The 20,300-nt window shown below is 37.4% G+C and overlaps 1 protein-coding gene and 1 long non-coding RNA gene across 5 annotated transcripts; both read right to left on the reverse strand.

Moving 5' to 3' along the window:
* Window positions 1–282: 282 nt before the first annotated feature.
* On the reverse strand, window positions 283–6,844 carry LOC110835854 (uncharacterized). Of its 2 annotated transcripts, none has more exons than XR_015535960.1 (3): window positions 6,776–6,844; window positions 6,496–6,546; window positions 283–455 (listed from the first exon to the last, which is right to left on the reverse strand). It is a non-coding gene; the product is annotated as an uncharacterized LOC110835854 (long non-coding RNA). The 2 variants fall into 2 exon arrangements; XR_002545038.2 differs by lacking the exon at window positions 283–455 and adding an exon at window positions 2,087–4,399.
* A 2,422-nt stretch (window positions 6,845–9,266) lies between these two features.
* Window positions 9,267–20,095, reverse strand: LOC110835852 (beta-1,4-glucuronyltransferase 1). Of its 3 annotated transcripts, none has more exons than XM_087351931.1 (4): window positions 19,819–20,095; window positions 18,392–19,493; window positions 12,522–12,647; window positions 9,267–11,741 (listed from the first exon to the last, which is right to left on the reverse strand). In XM_087351931.1, exons 1-4 carry the CDS (start codon window positions 19,866–19,868, stop codon window positions 11,532–11,534), a joined length of 1,488 nt encoding a protein of 495 aa, XP_087208057.1. In that variant the 5' UTR covers window positions 19,869–20,095; the 3' UTR covers window positions 9,267–11,531. The 3 variants fall into 3 exon arrangements, with proteins under 3 accessions (XP_087208057.1, XP_087208058.1, XP_087208056.1); XM_087351932.1 differs by having other exon boundaries at window positions 18,392–18,864; window positions 19,339–20,094; XM_087351930.1 differs by having other exon boundaries at window positions 18,392–20,095.
* Between the last annotated feature and the right edge of the window lie 205 nt (window positions 20,096–20,300).

Genomic DNA, 20,300 nt, shown 5'->3' on the forward strand with positions numbered 1-20,300 from the left:
AATATCATCTTTGGAAAATAAAACCCGAAGTTCCAACATCGCTGACAAAGAACCCGTCACTGGTTTCATCCTCAGTGTGTCAGCAAATACACTGACATTTTACCAATTTATCATTTATAAATATCATATAATTTTACGTCAGATAACTTAATAAAATGTAAAGGATTTTTTAAATAAATCAATTCATCGTACACAAAAATTCGTTTCATTCTAAGATAAATTACTACAACGTCTTTAGAGAACCCATATATTTCATAAAAAAACACGTGATACACGCACGAGGTCAATTGGGCGGACTGAAGTGGTCAACATTTTCCACGCTCTGAAAATGTATACAGAGAGGATTTTTGGTGGCTACAGTGAATCAGGATTTTCCCGCGATGTGTGGTCAGTCCGTCGGTTGCCAGGAGTCGCTGTGAGTCAGCAAGGACGTGGCACATTGCTGCTCGAGGTACCTTCGTGTACAAGAAGATCACACCAAAATGTTTTATGTTTTTGTAAAACTCTTATGTGAAGTATAAACTCCGCAACTAAAGATCAGATAAAATTAAGAAAAAAAATCTCCACGACGTTAGATTTCCTAACAGGAACGATATTCAAGATCTTCATAAAATGGTAATAGCAACTGGCGTGTTAAGATAAGAAACAAAGGTTTCAACGATTAATAATAACTGAAGAAATTTTGGATAAAATCGGAACTCGATTTAAACACTCGCCTAGAAAGCGTCTTGCATAAGAAATTGGAGTATAAAAAGGGACATCGAGAAAAGTTACAAAATTATTATACAAAACCACATTAGTCCACTCGCTACAGTCACGTGGTTCAGTAGACAGAATTCAGCTCTGTGACAGACATCTTCAGTGAATGGGGATAATTTAAATTTAAGTCTTAAAAAAATTCCAATCTCGCATGCGAAATGACTCAGTAAATCATTCATCGTAAAGCTATACAACTAGAGAGAGTGAGACAGAATCAGTTTAGAACGTGTACGGAATGTTACAGAGTCGTTGGAAAACATTTTCATCAATACGTGTAACATATATATGCGTTCAATACTACTGCAAATCTGTCACTGGTTTTTAACTAAAATATCCTCGCTATAATTATCGCTTTGAAATTTTGGTTCTACACCCACCTGACATTCATATCTCCTTTGCAACTTCTTCAAATGATGGCTAATTTGAATGTTACTACAAAACAGAACGGAAAACAAAGAATACTTTCCTAATGAGGAGCTCGGTATATAAAAGGTCGCTGTGAATAAGGAAGTTGTCTTTTTTTTATAAAATGTCATGTACCTTAGGACATCATAAAAACGATAAATTTGAGTTACGTTGTACGTGTCACCATGGTTACAATTATTTCAATACACGGAATGCGTCACAACTTCCTGTTGCAACGACAGTGGGAATAAGGTAACTAACCAATTGCGTGTTTGAAGATGATTTAGTTAGCGTCTCCTCGGTTCTTGCGCCTTGTTGTTATTATTTTATTTAGTGTTCTGTCTGACGACAGGTCCATATGAACAGGATCCTTCCATCCTTTTCTCGGACTGGCACCTGTTCATATACGTTCTTGGCAGATGATCCAGAAGTGGTTTGCCATTGCTTTCTTCTGTGTGTGTGAATGGAGTAATTGTTGGGATGCCACGGAGAAACCGGGGAAGACCCCGGAGGAAAACTCCGTGTTGCCTAGACCACGGCCTTGCCCAACACAAGTTATAAATTCTGGCACCGCCGGGAATCGAGCCCGAATCCAGCGTTCTAACCGCTAGACCACCGTGGCCATCATTTATTTATTTAGTGTTCTGTCTGACGACAGGTCCATATGAACAGGATCCTTCCATCCTTTTCTCGGACTGGGACCTGTTCATATACGTTCTTGGCAGATGATCCAGAAGTGGTTTGCCATTGCCTTCTTCTGTGTGTGAATGGGATGCCACGGAGAAACCGGGGAAGCCCCCGGAGGAAAACTCCGTGTTGCCTAGACCACGGCCTTGCCCAACACAAGTTATAAATTCTGGCACCGCCGGGAATCGAACCCGAATCCAGCGTTCTAACCGCTAGACCACCGTGGCCATCATTTATTTATTTAGTGTTCTGTCTGACGACAGGTCCATATGAACAGGATCCTTCCATCCTTTTCTCGGACTGGGACATGTTCATATACGCTCTTGGCAGATGATCCAGAAGTGGTTTGCCATTGCCTTCTTCTATGTGTGAATGGAGTAATTGTTGGGATGCCACGGATGGTAGATGTTTGTTGACGTTTCAGAGGTTTTGGCTGTCTCCATCATCAGAACCCTAATGACTGAGGCAGTAAACATATCTAAAATGTTTTATAAATTTCTACCAGATTATACGCTACAAAAACACATAACATATTCATAATCGCCACTGTGAGAATTTTAAATCTCTCGAAGCCACGAGTCTGACGTCGTCATGACACAGAGCACTATAGTTCACATTTTCACCGCTGTGAAAACCTGATGATGTATAGACCTGCTCTTAATCAGCATCCATTAATATCTATCGACGATGATATCTGACACGACCTTTATTAATTTCTAGAATCTATCACGTCGTGTATAAACGTTGGTTCGTGCAAGTAATCCAGTGGCAAATCTTTGTCTGCAAATTTGGTCATGTGTAAATGCGATATTATTAAATTTTCGCAAGTGTTTTTTCTATGATGCTCAGGTATTTTTTTGGTTATTGTTATTCTGCTGTTGTGTTATGAAGTAATTTAATCTCAAATTATTTTTAACACGTGCAAACACCATAAACGTACATCATTATCCAGCCACAGGAGAATTCATTTCGAAAGTTTTACCTGATATTTATTGATTACTTGAAATGGAACTGCTCTCCTGTCCACTACCGTGAACTTTCTGTGACCTGGTAATGGATATTTGTCTTCTTGAAGTCTGTAACTAAGTCTTTCTTCATTTAAAACAGAGAGAGATGACTCAATCTTTTTCCTGGCTGATCTTTGGTGGGCTGAGAAACTTCGTTCGACGGGATGCAAACTAAATTAGCCACTTTATACGTCTGTTCAAAAGTGGTAGACATGTTGTTTGTATAGTAACTCCAAACGAAGTTTTCCTTTGATGTCTTCTGAGTCATAGTTTTTCAGCATTGCACATTCGAAGATGCGATCGCAAAATTGGACTATGTTTCGTATACGTTGTTCAGGAAAGGTACAACTAAACTTGTATGAGTTGAATTTCGTAAAAAAATTATATTTCTTCAGTGCTACACAAACATGAAGGTAAATTAATGATTTGGTTTCAAATAGTTTCTTAGAAACGTACTTTGTATATTTTCTTTACAGAATTCATTATGTCGAAATATTTATTCCGTTTCTGTGTCTTTGCGTTCTGTCACGTGGTTTTACGCCGTCCACAGAAATGGAAACCCTGGGTTACGTTCGAAATTATTTCATTTTAATTGCGTAAAAAAAACTACGTTCAAGAATTTTGTTTAAAACACACGAAAAAAATGTCAGATTTTGCAAACGCAGAAGAAGAGAATTAACTAGGTAACTGTTTTAAATGTCCGCCATTTTGTCACTTGTAGCCTACTCTTCAAAACCGGCTCCTTTCTGCTCCCAAAATATTGTAGAATCAAAATTGTGTACCCCTCAATTACGTTCATAAAATGTGAACTAAATGACCTTCTGGTGGCAGCTAAAGAATGAATATTTTCTTTTGAGGTGTTAAGTCTAGGTATAAGTTCTCCTAGTGTATCTAGAAATAATAATCGCCTTTAAGGAGGAAGAAACTCTTAAATTCTCAATATTATTAAGGCTCTGAGGTAGCAGTGCATATGAGCTGCTTCTTAATTTTGTTTCAAAAATTCATCTAGCGTTACTTCATAGATGGCTATTATAAAATCGTATTGAATTACCAATAATATTCCCTTCGAAACAGTAGCTAATTCTAGACTATCAGTCAGAGGAGAGTCATAATCTATTAGTAAATGCATAATAGGCTTCTGTTAATAGACGAATCAGATTGGTAATGATGTATAAAAAGTAGTTTCTAATTAGTCAGCTGGAAGGTCACATCGATTAATCGTTTGAAATTACTCGGCTTTTATAATCTCTTTTATTGTGAATAAGATCTTCTCGGGCGATCAGCCGCGTTAACTGGTTATCGTAGTAAACCGACGTTTTGGGAACTAATTCTGTCTCTATCATCAGGGTTCTGATGTGACTGGATACCTCGGAAGTCGCCTGTGTTATTGATTGTACTCGCCTCAAATCCTATATCTTTTATTGTGCTCTAAGTTATTAAATTTGAGTTGATTGTCATAAACGTCATCAATTCTTTGGTGACCTATATGCAGATGGTCTAGTGCGCGCTGTAAATGTTTTGCAGAAGACTTGTTCCTTTTCCTGTAAAAAATTAAAAATATTTAAGTTGTCAAACATCAGCAATTTTCAGTATAATATTTCATATCTTTGCGGGCTGTTGGTCCACTTAAACGTTTTATCCTTATTCTTTCGTCAGCATTGTACAGCCCTGTTTTGTTTCGTCAGTTCCTTATTTGTTTCATTATCATTATTAGCGTGATGGCGGACATTGGATTCTGGCCTCGATAATTCATCGACTCGTGCTGGCAGTTGCAGAGGAAAAAGTAAGCGATAAACCACGGTTTCGTAGCATTTCATCTATGCACTGTTGCCGGAATTTGCCTCGTAAATGTAACTTATATCTAAGGAAGACAACAATGAACGACGAATTAACAATGTTTTGAATAGAATTCTGTGGAGAGTAAACAACAATTTCTAAACGCCTGTCTATAAATGCTATTGTAGATGGTTGGTTGATTATGTACTGTTCGGTCACATTTTAATTCCACTGATACGAAAACAAAGAACGGAAATGGACGAAAGAACACGAACTGTGAGAGTGTGAACTTCACTGAACAGGTTACTTGGTGGTAATTTAGCGATGTTATATCAACCTGTTACTCTGAGTTATTATTCACCCTGTAGGAACGCTTCCGAATTCTTGGTGTGAGTGCTAAAGCACAAATCAAGGACGTTGATCCTGGTGATAGCACAACTGTAATTTGACGTATTTCCGGCGAGGCCTGTTATGAGTCTTCCATCTTCACACACTGATCAGTGCTCAGGCGAGCTGCACCGCTGCTACACGGTTTGTCTCCGAACTGTAAGTACACAATGTATGCTTCTTTCTGTAGACATTTACACCGCAGTGCTGGTCCGAGGTTAGTATACACGATGTTTGATGTGACGACAGACAATGAACTGTTCTAGAGGTGAATCACGAAACTTTAAAGTGCATGCGAAATATGTTTTCTGCGCTGGTATTGTTTTAATAACAGAGAATAACAAGTGAACTGAGAAAATTACTCAGTGTGGAACTTCATAATTTGTACTCTTCAATTGATGTTAGAAGTGGTTAAATGAAGCAGGATGAGTGAAGTGGGACATGAAGCATATATGGAGGCAGTGATAAATGTTAATACGAATTTGGTTAGAAAATCTCAAAGGAAGTTCTAATTTAGGGTATCTCGATGTGCATAGGAAGGTATTAAAATATATCTTAGTAAAACAATTGTTTGGGTTCGGACTGGAATGAAGATGCTAAGACAGGCTATAGCGGAGTTCATGAACATGGCGATGAACCCTTGAGTTATGTCTACACGAAAAGGTGGAATCTGTTTAACAGCTGAGCAACATCGTAACTAATCCATATATTTTAGTAGTTCTGAATACAGGCTGTATATAGTTCCATTAACTCTCAAATGAAAGGCTGTGATTATAGTAGGATTTGAAGTTTTCATGGCGGTGAGTCTCAAGATGGCTGTATTCTGGGTTGTTGCGCTGTGTAGTCTGGTAGAAGTTTACCGACGTTTCAGAGGTCCTTTCTGCCTTTATCACCAGATAACTGACAATACAGAGAGCCCGTTACTAGACATGATCTTGAACCACTCGCATCCACACAACACATTCTACAACCTCAATCTTAAAATTGTACTCGTATCTCCATGCCCTCAACATACGCCATGTAGCAGACCATTAAAATGGAAGTTCCACGTTTCTACCGTGTAACTTTATACATCGTTTAAAAATGTTTAACCAACTCCATAATGCATGTCTCGTCACTGAAAAGAACCTATTCGTCCAGTCAGTAATTTGTCTCAAAAGAGAGAGAACTGGTTCACTGAACAACAAATATTTATTGCCTGTTCAGAAGAGCCCACCTTTGATCTTTGTCTTGGCACTGTTTAAACCACTCCACACATTCACAATCTCTATCTGTAAGATCCACTTCAATATTATCCTCACATATAAGCCTGTGTAACAGATATCCGAACCAAAATTTTTAAAAGTATTTTTCGTTTCCCCTTACGCGGGACACGTCTCATTCTTCTGTTTTTCGCTACGATTTCAGGTTAAACGTACAGATTAAGCAGTCCTCAATACATGTTTTTCAGGATAAATTTCGTGGTTGTACTCACTCGTCAGCCAGGAACAGAATAAAGTCGTCACCACTTGACGTCATCATGGCGCTACATGAAAGGGAAGATGACGAAAAAGCATTTTAAAACTTTCACGTGATGACCATAATTAGGGCTGACGTCACTCAAACTAAGTACTTCAAATTAGCAGTCACATCAGCGGCCAAGAGTAACCGGAACTTAAGAATATAGTGAGAGTTTATAAAATAATTAAGCGTACACTGTATAATGTGTTTCGTTTCTATTACAAAAACAGAACTTATCTGAAACTTTCGCATACTTTGGTGTGTGGAGACTTGTTTCCATTCCGGCGACGTTAGCTGCTATGGCCTTTCACTCTGAATGAGTGAATTATGATAATGTATAACGAAAACATTGGTTTCCATGTTGGACACGGTGTTTTAGGGCGCTGAAGTCAAGCGATGGGCTTCACGTGTGGTTAGCGTGGGGAGCCACAGGAATGCATGTAGAATTTTATCAAACTCTGTAATTGGAAAACTAAGGAGATGGGAGGAAAATATTAATTTGGGTCTTCAAAAAAGAAAGGAAATTCATATAATATGTCAGCAGTTTAAAGTGTCAAGGAAATTACTAAAAAGAATATTTGATCTATTCCAAAGAAGGATGTTATCTGCGAATATGTTAAATAGGCAGTTTGCCTGAACTTCAAAGTTACAGTCTTACCACCTCTCACAGAATTTCCCAATACCAGATAGACAGACATGCTGACGGGATGGTAATATTAAAATTGATAAGCGGAAACTCGATAGTGTATTAATTTAAATCCTTCAGGACAATTTCCAGCAACAAGTGTTGTGCCGTCTACAACTGACAGTCGGGGTTTCATAACAGCAAGTGATTTATTAACACCTGTTCAGATCCCTTCAAGGCCCGCCAGTGTTTATACGATAAAGTTTGCCGGATGTAGAATCTCCTTGGTGCGTGTACTTCGCATTAAACAGACGCGGCATGATTAGCTCCCCAGACACTCACAACTGCCATCATTATTTGCAAAGGGGGACTAGTAATGTATCCCCTAAGATTAACCAGACACTCACACAAGCCATGCAGAGTAGCATATACGATCAAATTTGTTCAATTACCGAGTCAGCGATGTGTAATTTGAACTCTTCACCAAGAATATAATCTGGCGGAAATGTAGCACGCACAAGAGAAATGCAGACAAAATTTTAATCCTGAAATCTTCAAGGGAAGAGACCATTTGGAAGACACACAGTGTCACTTAATCCATTCTTGCTCACACGACTCTGCAGTAACTAAAACATTTAATGACTTACCTTCATAGATGATGCTTTGCTATTGCTACTAGTATATTTACGTGCATATTTAAAACATTATTTGTTTGCTTCATTAGAATGTAATAATTTGGTTTCTAAGATTGCTAATGTAATCCTTGTACATTAAAAAACAAAATTAAGCTGGTAGGAGAATAGCAAAGTATATTTCAGCGATATGTTATCAGACTTTCCTACCTTCAATGGCCTCGACTGACTCAGGATAACTTCGGAGGACGTGGATTCCTATTCGAAAGTTGTTCTCTCTTGAGTCCCTCTATATGCTCCTTAAGTTTGGCCCTAACATTTTGAATCACCCTATAGACGGAAAACTCGAGACAAATTTTAAATGGGTGTCTCCCAAAGACATCAAACCTAACCTAAGCCTGTGCAGTTCTAAGAATATTACTTTCACATAAAGACTGTCTGTTTCCAGTCACGCAGAATAAATAATATTCTACTCATATCTGTAGTTTGCTGGTAGTGAGGGGCTGAGGCACTGGGTGTGTCTGAGGAAATACCAGAGAACTGGTAGAAGTTATGAATAAAGAAAATTACTTACATCATATCCGTAGACTGCCACATCCCGTGTTTGTAGTTTGACAGCTCCGAGGGTATGAGGTAGAGGGTATTTTCAGTACGAGAGCGTTATTACAAATTCTAAATGCAGAAGCTGACATATATTCTATTATACAGGGTGAGTCAGAAGTATGTTTACAAACTTCGTGTGCGCGTTCCAGGATCAAAAATAAGAAAAAATGTTTCTATGAACATCGAGCCGCAGATGTTTCATTTTTGATCCTGGAACACGTACAGAAAGTTTTTAAACATACTTCTGACTCACCCTGTATATTCCAGTAGTGACTAGTAGAAAATGTTATTTCCCTCAACAGAATAATTTTCTCCTCGTAATAATAAATCAAAGTTTAAGGAACAACAGAAACTGAACAGGCGCTAATTCCGGACACTGAATCTGATAAAGAAATGTCATCCGACAGTGAAACCGATCTTGATGAAGTGGGTGATGACAGTGCGACGCGAAGCCTAGATAAAGTAAGGTGAAGACCACATTATCCACATAATTCTGGTGGTATTCGTCCATTCATTTGAGTTATCAGTGGACACTAGATGGGGGTGAGCGGTCAGCGTCACGCCCCAGCCCCGCTTTATCCTCGGGGAAAGGACCTCGGTACCAATTGGATAGGAGGTTGGGTGGGCCCCAGAGCCGGTCTGGATGCAGAGGCTAGAGGAAAGATTCTACGCCCCTGTGAGGGACCTGAACGAGTAACGGTGGCAAAATCACTTTGCCGTTCGAAGAGAAAGTAACTTTCAAGCAAATATCCCCAAGAAAGATAAACACTTTAATATGAAGATTTACAAACTGGTTAGTTTAGAAAGGACAGAAAAATGTAACACAGATGACAACTACTCAACAGGAGAGGGGAAGGGCGTGGACATAAACTTCACACAGACAAATTTTGATTTTTTCCATATTTATTTAATTATAAGCATACAAGAGCTATCAACTTTTGTGGAACTGTCAGAAAGATCTGTGACGGAATACTGGGGGACTCTGACGACAAGACACTAAATTTCGAATGGGGTGACGTAAATGCTGAGTGTGAGGTAACTTGACGGCAGTAATTTAAAACTTGACGCAACGGGCAAATGCCAGCTGTACGATAACGCGTAACGCACACAAGGGAACGGACTGGTCGGTTAAGTCAAAACCTTAGCTTTAATATACAGAGCCCATCTAGAATTGACTGTACAGAAAACTTCAGCTGCCAGTACGTTGTGTTAGGGTGCAAGAAAATTACTTATATTTGGAAATTAAAGATCAAATTTGTGCCAGTGACATGCACAAGATGGCAGAATGCCCATCAAAGGCGTGGTATTTACCAGTGCAGAGTTTATGGGCCAGGATCTGATACGAAAGACTTGAGAAACGTCACGCACGTATCTTCTTATACTGAATAAGTACATAAATATAAACCAGACATTTTACATTAGGAATCAAAGCAGAGCTCACAGAATGTACATGAAATATTATGTATAAAATTATACACGATTGTCACAGAAATTTGAGCATGAATGTTTCGAGCATATATTCAATTTGTATCGTGAACGTCGAATCAACGGTATATTTGGCACATCCTTCTAGTTTATGAGCTTGTCACGTCTGCTTATCCCTTACATCGATCTGCTATCTCAAGTGTTTTTAACACCAGCATAGTTCCCTACGTGCGCAAAAAGACAAGGTTGTAAATTAGAGAAACGTGCAAATAAACATTTTAATTTTATGTTTTTGGTGTAAAATGAATATATGCTTCTGTGATAATTACACAACATAATTTTGTACATAATTTGTTTCTAAACATTCTGTGAGCCCTGCTTGGTTTCAAATATAAAATTATGTACGGTTCCTGTGTATATATGTACTCTCTCTCTAAACATGTGTACATGCGCACGTGCACACACCAGGTGTGATGGCACACATCTTAACTGTACTTTCCAATTTCAAAGAATCTTTTCACACCCTTCCACAGCACGTGAGCAGCTGAAATTTTGTCTATCATTACTAGACGAGCTCTGTAAACATGCAATCTTTCAGATGAGGTCTCGATGTGACCAACCACACCATTCCCTTATCAATCAAGATAAAAAGAAAAATTACAAATTTTCAGTGCACTTGCACATAGACCTGTGTTTTTCATATTTTCCATACAAAAGTACAGTCTAAATGAACCTTCTGTTACACTGTGGAAAGAACACTTACTCATGCAAGTGCAGAACATTTGTATTTATATATTCTATACTTAATTTAGCAATCTATAACTTGTTTTAGAAAAAAATCTATTTTATAGTATTAATATATAAAACTAAAGAACTGGGAAATATATTTTCTTTCAAGAAACTTTTACTACACTAACGTAGGAGTAACAGTTTCATAGATACACATTTTGTCAATATTAATACCGTTACTAGTTAAATCCCCAAATCTGGCTCCAAATCTAGTAAAAGTAAAGTAAAGTAAAGTTTGTCCCACTACACGCCATGTAGGCGTTTGGGGTGAGTGGAGGTATAGCTCCTCTCTTCCTTGACCTCGGCACTAGATGGGGGTGAGTGGTCAGCATCACGCCCCGGCCGGCTTTACCCCCGGGAAAGGACCCCGGTACCCATTGTAGAGGAGGCTGGGTGGGCCCCAGAGCCGGTCTGGACGCAGAGGCTAGAGGAAGAATCCTCTGCCCCCGTCGGGGATCGAACCCCGGTCGTCCAGCCCGTAGCTAGTCACTATACTGACTGAGCTATCCCGGCTCATTGGCTCCAAATCTAGTGGTGAGGGCAATTAAATATACTATAACCTACAATAAAGGTTAAAGAACCCAACAACTGAAAGTAAGAACCACAGTAAAAGATAATGGAAAACACTCAGTACAGTGGACGGAATATGTAAAAAGTACGGATGGAAGATGCAAGACTTGCCAAAAAAGTTCATAATTAAAAACCTCAGGGGAGAATAACAACTCAATGAATGCGAAAGTAATTCTGAGTCTCCTGAGAAGGAGGAAAATAGGATAAAGAATAAGCAGTAGCAGCAGCAGTAGTTTCGGCATGAGTAATAAGTAAAAAAGAATACCATAAGTTAATGAACGATGTTATTAATAAGATAAAATGAAGGAAAGAGTCAATAAAACTAATTACCAACATAAACCAAAGTACACAATAAAACCCGCTACGCTATAATTTGCAGCGTGTATTTGTTCTATACTTGCGCATCATTTTCATAGTAATTGAATGATATATTTTAGTGTTATGATGTTCATAAGGACGGCGCCAGGCAGTTCGATCCACTGTAATTTCTGATCGACGCTTGATCCCAGGAACGTGAACAAGAAATGCTCCATCCAAAATCACAAACCGGTAACCTTGAAGGCACATCTCATTCATCTGTTGAAACAAAAATCACATATTAAAATCATCACAAAATTTCCTACAATTCTTTCTTTCTATGTGTGCTACTGAAATTTTGTTTACAAAAATTTCTGTGTATACAAGCAAAATTTCAGGCAAGGTTTCAACCTGACAAACTGAACCATTCCCTTATTAGTTTCTAAGCTACAGAAAACATTCACAGGACTCGAACACCAGGACAGTTTTTTTTGTGGTTGTGGCCATTGTTCCTGTAATCTCCTCATCAAAACAAACAATTTAATTCTTGGGAACATTCTTCCATCATTCTTAGTTTCCATGATACACAACAGCGTCAAATGGCGCCAGCTATCAAACGATCAGACAATAAGTGCGTCATAGTTACAATGGTGTTCCAAGCAACCTCTGTCCACTTCAAATCAGACGGCAATGCGCCAAATGGCATTCTCCGCAACACGTCTTAACATGTTAGCATCAACCATTGTCAGAGCTACTTGAAGTATTTCCATTTGATCTTCAATATTCCTCGGAGGTGCTGCGTAAACATGCTCCTTCAGGTGTCTCCACGGGAAAGAACCCTTTGAAGTTAATCTCAGAACATACGTTGTATAACATTTTCGACTTATTTCTTAACAAGGAAGCTCAGTATGGAGATCTTGTGCGTGAATTTCGTTCCATCCTGTACATGCAGATTTACTATGAGTTTTAGTGTAATATAACCAACTTCGAGAAGCTGAAGTGGTAGAGAATATGCATTTGTTAATTTCACAAATGGATTCCAGTTCAATCTGTAATCACCTGAGTCATCTTATCCTGTTGCCCTTCCCATGTCAATTGTTCACTGTAGAGAGGTTCTTCATTGGTTCCAATGTAAACAGGTTCCCAGCGATGATATGGGAACTCACGTCGCACCACCAGCAAGGGCTGGGAACAAAATTACATTAAATTAATGTATTTCTTGCCTCACTCATCTCAATCTCCTTGCTATTAAGTGCTAAGAATACAGATTACAGAGCTCATGTTCATATGTTTCTCTTCTTCCTTCTTACTGTAGTTGATAAACCTCGTTAAATATATCACATATTAAGCAATCATTAGACATTTTATTAAAATGTGCAATGCCAAGACACGCGTAAAAGATATGGGTAAAGAATGCACTATAATTTTTTTATTTGAGGGAATGTAGTATATTTATCTGTTTCAATGCTTGGAATAATTTTGATAACATGAAATTTTACAAGAAAATGCATTTTTAAAAATGAAATAGCATCTTCTCTCCCAACTTGATGTAAATTTAAGCTTTTATTAATTGTTAGAAAAAAAATTGACCTGCTCTTCGATCCTTTACTTTTTCATTGCTTGTAAGAACAGACAGCATTTGTTCAGTTAAATGTATTTTTCCTGTCTCCCTTTTTATTATATTCCATGTTCTTATCTTATTGTTTGATTTTCCTATAAGTCTACTGTAATACTGATTTTTAATCTCTTTTATAACATTATTCAGGATTTTACAATACTTAATACAAAATGCTCTTATCATTACTGTTCTTACTGTAGATATATACACTCTTTTCACATTTGCAAGATATTTTTATTCCCTGTGTAATCCAGTCATTCTTTATTTTGCCTATACTTTTATATTTAATTGGAAAACTAGCTTCAAATATATTTAGAAACATATACGAAAATGAGTTAAAGTTATTGTTGGTATCATTGTCTTTATGAACAGATTCCAATGTTTCTCTCTTTAAAAGCTGGAACTGCATTACTGTTTCACTATTTACACATCTTGTTCTCTGCTTCTATTCTGTAGGATACCCACATTTTCTGAAAGCCTCTTTCACAGGCATCTTTATTGACAGATGTCAATTTTGATAATAATCATATAAAGTGACTGGTACAGCACAAAACATAAACTTGTTTAAGATCTACAGAATTTTTCAATAAGGTGAATATTTAACAAGGTACAAAGAAATACAATTATTTATTTCATGTAATTTGATCATCTTTAGATTTGTCTCAAAATAAATGAACATCAAGGCCACTGAGATAGAACTGCAAAAAATGTTTCTTTGTTTGTGATCTTCCGAGTTTTGATGTTGTGCTGTATTGCGGGTGGTTGCCAATGTTTCCATATCTACTCCCACCCCACAGATGGAAGCAATATGTTTCTACAAAATGTTGGTAACCATGTAATACAATTAAATAATGTTAATTCAGAAGATCACAATTCACATACACCAGTGTGACAACTTCCAAACATTTCATTTGGAAAATATGTGGACTCCACCGGAGTATAAACACTTAGCCAATTTCATCCCTTAAGATTCAAAAACTCTTAGATAATAAGTTCCAATCAAGGGGTTGCTGTTATCCAAAACTTCTAACAATGAACAAATTACTGGTTTTAGAAACCATGCTGGGATGAGGAAAACTACAGTCCAAGAAAACTATGAAGCCGAAGACAACTGTGGAATCTGGAAACCTTGCGAATACATCAGATGCCTCAGACAGTAATTACAGTAAGTCATAATAGATATTTCCATTACTCTGACCCAAAACATTATTGGATTCTCTCCTGTAACAAACCTACTGAACATGTAATTCAGCACAAACTTTTATAAGCTGCATTTAAATTTTCCAGTCCAATGTCAGGACATTTACAAAATGGAAGTTCAGTGATGGGGATAAGATCCATTCCTCAGCTAAGTACAGCTTTTTGTCACCCTCTCCAAAGTTTGATGATTTTCAAAGAGCTTACAGCAAGGACCCAAAAGAGTGTTGTTTCTGTCTGTAGAACATATCTAAATTCAGCATACTGGCACCACTGTGAGGGGGGGAGGATACGCTACTTCATCCAGTAAATGTAATATTATGCAGTGATTTTATCCCAAAAATCTATACGGCGCATTAGTTCAGGGACTGTCAGCTCAAACACGTTCATAGATCCGGAAAACTTGAACAATAACGTGGACGTCGATAGGGCTTACGAAAATATTAGACTATCAAAATTTTAGCAAATATGAGTCCAGGTCATCGTGAACAGAAGCATCATAAACCATGGTTTGACAAAGAATGTTCAAAATTATTAGACAGAAGGAAGTAGGTTAAAATGCAGTGAATGCAAAAATCAAATTAATGGCAATAATATGGACAATGCAAGACATGAAACTAGTAGAACTTTCATGACTAGAAAAAGAAAATATCTGAAAGACCAAATTAATGGGCTTTAAAAACAGTAAGAACAAAAATATCAGGGACATGTGCAATGGAAAGAATCTAATGTATCTATTCATCAGAAAAGTGAAAAAATGAAATGTGGTAATTATCAAGGAATGTCACTAATACTAACTCCATACAAAATTGTCAAGGTAAACTCCATATGCAAACCAAATTACTGGATATTATCAGTGTGGATTTCAATGCAGCAAAACTGTTTCTGATCAGATAATTTGCATTTGTCAGATGCTTAAAAAAAATGGAAGTCAAATGAGGTAATATAGAAGCTATTTGTAAATTTAAAGTAGTCTTGATTCATTATTACACAACATTCTCATTGAAGTCAGTATGCTATGCTACCTGTGAAACTAGTTCAGCTAAGTAAAATGAGTTTGAAACCTTTATTAAAGTTCCTATAGGTCTGTCTGACGTACTTCCCATTTTTGATGTATTTGCCTACGAGAGAACACAGCCAACAGAGCAATACGTAGCATTCATTAACATTAATCCTATTTTTTTATAAAATTGGGCAGAGATTGGTACCCTTGTTTAATAGACAGCTGGCATAAATCATCATAGTTAATGGAAGGCAGAAAAAAGCCACATACCAACACGACACAACAAAATGAATTATGATGCCAGCTGTACACTTAAAACATTTCTGGTTTGGGACTTAGAAAACTTCAAGCACCTGGTTTTTGTTGTAGAGTGCGTGTGCTTCACCAGGTATTACTCGGATGATCAAATTCAGAAGGATCAGATATGTGGGGCGTGATGAGAAATATGTAAAAATTTGGTTGGAAAGCCTGAAGAGTAGGAGCCACTTTAAAGAATTGGGAATAAATGGGAGGATAACCTTCAAACTTAGGGAAATAGGATTGGAGGATGCAGACTGGATTCAACAGGTCAGGATAGGGGCCAGTGGTGGGGTCTTTTGAACACAGTATCGAACACTTTGATTACATAAATGATGGGTAATTTCATGAATAGTTGAGCATACTATGACCTTCTCAAGGATTACTGTTCCAATTAATGAGTCAGTCAGTTACATTGGAATATATTTCAAGTGTGCCCTCAGAATCATACAGTGACATAAGTTAATTCTTACCTTAATAGTGAGGTATCATACAAGAAATTAATGCAGATATGTACCTTCCCAGAACTGACCTGGAAATTGTACAAGCAGTCCTACAAATTTGCTAATGTGAAAATAATTATAATTACAAAGTTTAGTATATTCCCTCCAAAAAAAACTATGGTTTCTTCCCCAACAAAAAGAATAGGACATTTTCCCCCACTTACATCTCTTACTCTAATTAAAAGGAATTAAATAAACCCTTGTCCATTGTGTATTTGTCCAACATGGATTTGTGTGTACACCTAAACACAAATTCCATGAAGCAGAGTAGTATGCTCAGTTAGTTAAGAAATTCCACCCCCAAAACTCTATTTCAAAGGTCCATTTTAATACTCCCATCTCTGTCTAGGTTTTCCAAATGGTCTCTTCCTTCAGGCTTTCCAACCAAACTTTTGTATGCATTTCTTATCTCCAGCATGTACATTACATGTCCTGTCCATCTCATCCTTCTTCGATAATCACCCTAACATTTGATAAACTATAACTATGAAGCTCATAATCACACAGTTTTCTCCAGCCTCCCACGACTTCATCTGTCTTAGATCCTAATATTCTCCTCAGCACCATTCTCAAACACATTTAGCCTTCTCTTAACTTCCTTATGCATGCAAGAACTAATGCAAACAATTATTTTTCAAATGCAGTAAGTCTGAATATATTACTGCCTCAAAATGTCTACAGGTATGCAATTAAAACTACAGACGATGTTTTGACAAATTAAAACAGTTTTGGAAAGCATACAACATCAAAGACTGCACTCATGTTATCAGAATGGCATGGAATGAAGTGGAAACATTTATTATGAATGCATGCTGGTAATGTTTTTAGCCAGAAGTCATGTACAATTCCATGGGCTTTTCCACAGTTCAGGAAGAAAGTTCTGAGCTTACAAAGTAATGTGGACAGAAAGGGTTTCATGATACGAGAGATGGAGGCAGAAGAGCTAATATTCATTTGTGTTTAGCACGTGTGTATTCATGCATGTATGCATGCACGTGTATATAAATATTCTACAAACGTTGATAACAAAGGCAGATTTTATGTAAACACGTTCACATGGTCCATCTAGTCCATAAAGCTTTAAGTCTGATCTATGCTAATTTATTTAATGTGCCATTCTCAGGGAAATACCCGCACTGGATCAGGGTTTACCTAATGTTCTGGATTCTTTGGTAGGCTTTACTGACAATATTATGACACGGTTCATTCTGTATTAAAGTAAATGCAGTTATAACTACAACAGTTTGAAGCTAGATATGTAAAAATGTTTTATCAAGAATTAATACAAAGACTTTTGACAAAAATTGTCAGGAGTTGGAAGGAAATAGTATGCAAATTAAATAGTTACGACTGCTTCAAAATTTTGAACCGAGTGGTGAAAGAAAGAAAAGATAGGAAGAGGACATTGGCTCACTCACCAATTGAACTTTCAAATCTTGATATGCCATATGATATAAGAATTTACCTCAACCAAAAATTCTCAGCTATTATAAATACATTTAAGCAATAGTGGTTATACTTTCCTGCGTAATTATTTTTGTGGTAATACTGTAGCTATCTGTAAATTACTGTCATAACTATGTAATTTATATTTGTATTAGAAAGAAGTATTGTATTTGTGCTATTACATGTTCGACATCCTTTGCCTATGAAATGTAGATTCTGTTCTGTTGATCATATTTCATTTTCAAAACTAGTAACACTGAAACCTGTTTCTAATACAATCTTAAAGGACCCAAATGTTTTTCCTTTCCAGTCAAGCCTCCACTTTTTACTTCTAAGTAAAAAACTGAGAACACTATACACCTAAAAATGGATTTATAATCACAAGAGATTCATGCTACACATCTGTATTTAGGGTGTTACTGCAGTATGTTATTTTCTTCACTATTTTCTTGTATTCATTTTTTATTTTCTTCTTGAAAACCACCAACCTTCTATAAGCAGGATTTGGGGCTTTAATTGTGGAAAATACGAAGATGGCCGTCTTCTTGCCTGTTTCGTCTTTAGAGCTGACATGCTTCTTAAGTGGTTTATCTTTATTAGATTAATTATTTAATAACTTCCAATTACAAAACATTCCTGTGTCACACAGACCTTCATGCTGCACAAACATTCCATGACATTAAAAATTGCAGGCATGCAAAACTGTGAGAAGATAAAATGGTTCCTTCATTTCTACACATTGTAGACAAACGTTTATTTTACAGAATTAAGAGACTTTGCTACAAAATAATATGATACAGCACCGTGAACAAGTAAACATTTGAGCAAAAGCATTTTGACCAGCCAGAAAGAGGACAAACAAAACCTGAATGACTTTTGGCCTTTCGGTAGATGGTTTCTGTTGGAGCCACCTCTGTATTCCAGGAAACCTCTGGCAATGAAGGCAGATCCAGCGATGGAAGTATACAGCCTTGTTCTGTGTATACAGCTCCAAGAGTTCTTCTTTTGTACTGGGCACATTTGATTCTCTATCATCCACTTCAAATACAGGTAATACAAACACATATTTCTTCATGTGAAATTCATGCATGATTGATAATGGGCGATTAAGGTCAAAATCATCTTCATCACCTTCAGCATGTTGCTTTTGGAATCTTGACAGCATTGAAAGGAAAGCGGAAACTAAGTCTCGGCTTGGCAGAAGTTCCACGTCAGAAACCAGGATATGGGAGGTCTCGGCTGCCTTCCTTGCGACATTCCGTGCCACATTAACAGGATAAGTGAGACCCTCCCTTTGTCGGAAAGTTTTGAGTTTCCCGTCAAGCAGAGCTTCTGGTGCTGAACAGTCAGTGAAAGTTGGGTACTGATGAACATTTGAATTTGAATCATAACAACTGGGGAAGGCAGTTGATGTGAAAACTGGAGGGTGTGTTATTGGGAAAATTAAATGTATGGATAGTCTAGACATTTCAGGAAGGCACCGACACAGGTGATGCATAATTTTAAGGCTGAGCCCTGCATCTGTGCATGGGGCATATACAGCCAAACTCACTGGCCCATCCCAGCGCTGAACTACTTCAACAATATGGTATAGAAATTCTGGTGTGGCATGTGTACAGTAAGTAACACCAAATTTTGTAACTGGACCATTGCTTGCCATATTATCAGATACTTTGATAACATTGTAGATAACACGAAAAGGCCCCATCTCACCAAGTTCTGGACTAAAGGCAATGTAATTATCCGTCCAGTTAAAATGTTCTGGAGCCCCATAATTAAACTGGCAGTAACTCTCATTTTGGGGGAACATACCTCTGAGAAATTGTCCTGGTACAAAAGTGGTATGGTTAGGAACCTGTGGTGGGATTCGTGATGTGAAGCGTTCTCCACTGGGCAAGACAGCATTGTGGCGAGATGAATGCAACATTGAAGGCGAATTCCACGTATTTCGCCATCTAAATATTTCACTTAACAGTGTGAAACATGTAAAAGCAAAAAATAAGGACCCCAAAATTTTCGGACGGAAGCAACGCTGGAAGAAATAAATTCTCATTTTATGGTTTACCCTATGCTTAAGGAATGCAGTTTGGTCACTTGTGCACACCAATCTTACAATTTCCTAGCGCCTTTCTCAGGCACATTATTTCATAACCAAAATCATACTTTTACAGTTTACGTAATGTACTGGCATACGTGATAATGTTCCATTTTTATATTACACTCACAACTTCTACCAATCGATTCTGCCATTCATATTATTAACTAATCTACAGAACGATTCTATGTACTAACATATTCCAAAAACAACATTCACCGCATCCCGCAATGTCCGTATTTACCATGAAGCCGGATACATTCGAGATATCGTATTTTGTTGAGTCAAAGAGTCTAATGGGCAGTGTCAGCGATGTGTAACTTCAATAAACCGATTTCTATAAATAACATATTTCCAGTAATGAAAACAACCATCATGATACAAACTCGCATAATGCGCCAGAAACAAATCTCGTAATAACGCATAATAATTAGCCAAAGAAAACGATACGATAGGCCGATGATTTTCTACATAGTCCGTGTATCGCACATTTTGGGCGTGTTCCATCTGGACTTGCGTTGTCCTAGAGCTTTACATATGCCCTAGAGTACCTCAAAAGAAGGCATTTATTTATAGCAATTTGATAGCAGTTCTGACATCGTAATATTGGCCATAGCTATGTAGAGTATTGACCTATACTTCCCAGATGTGATTTATTAATCATTACTGACCATGCGAA

This window comes from Zootermopsis nevadensis, unplaced genomic scaffold, assembly GCF_977971745.1.
Source record: "Zootermopsis nevadensis isolate Lab colony 2312 unplaced genomic scaffold, Znev_1.0 Znev_ptg000020l, whole genome shotgun sequence".
NCBI classification, from domain to species: Eukaryota; Metazoa; Arthropoda; class Insecta; order Blattodea; family Termopsidae; genus Zootermopsis; species Zootermopsis nevadensis.

What these genes read in the sequence shown, in the direction of transcription:
- LOC110835852 (XM_087351930.1), bottom strand. Translation starts at nt 19,579, where the DNA reads ATGAGAATTTATTTCTTCCAGCGTTGCTTCCGTCCGAAAATTTTGGGG. An exon ending in AAAGGCCAAAAGTCATTCAG is followed by an intron (nt 12,648 to 18,391) that starts GTTTTGTTTGTC and finishes TTTTGTTCCCAG; the next exon opens with CCCTTGCTGGTGGTGCGACG. An exon ending in AACAGGATAAGATGACTCAG is followed by an intron (nt 11,742 to 12,521) that starts GTGATTACAGAT and finishes TTGTTTCAACAG; the next exon opens with ATGAATGAGATGTGCCTTCA.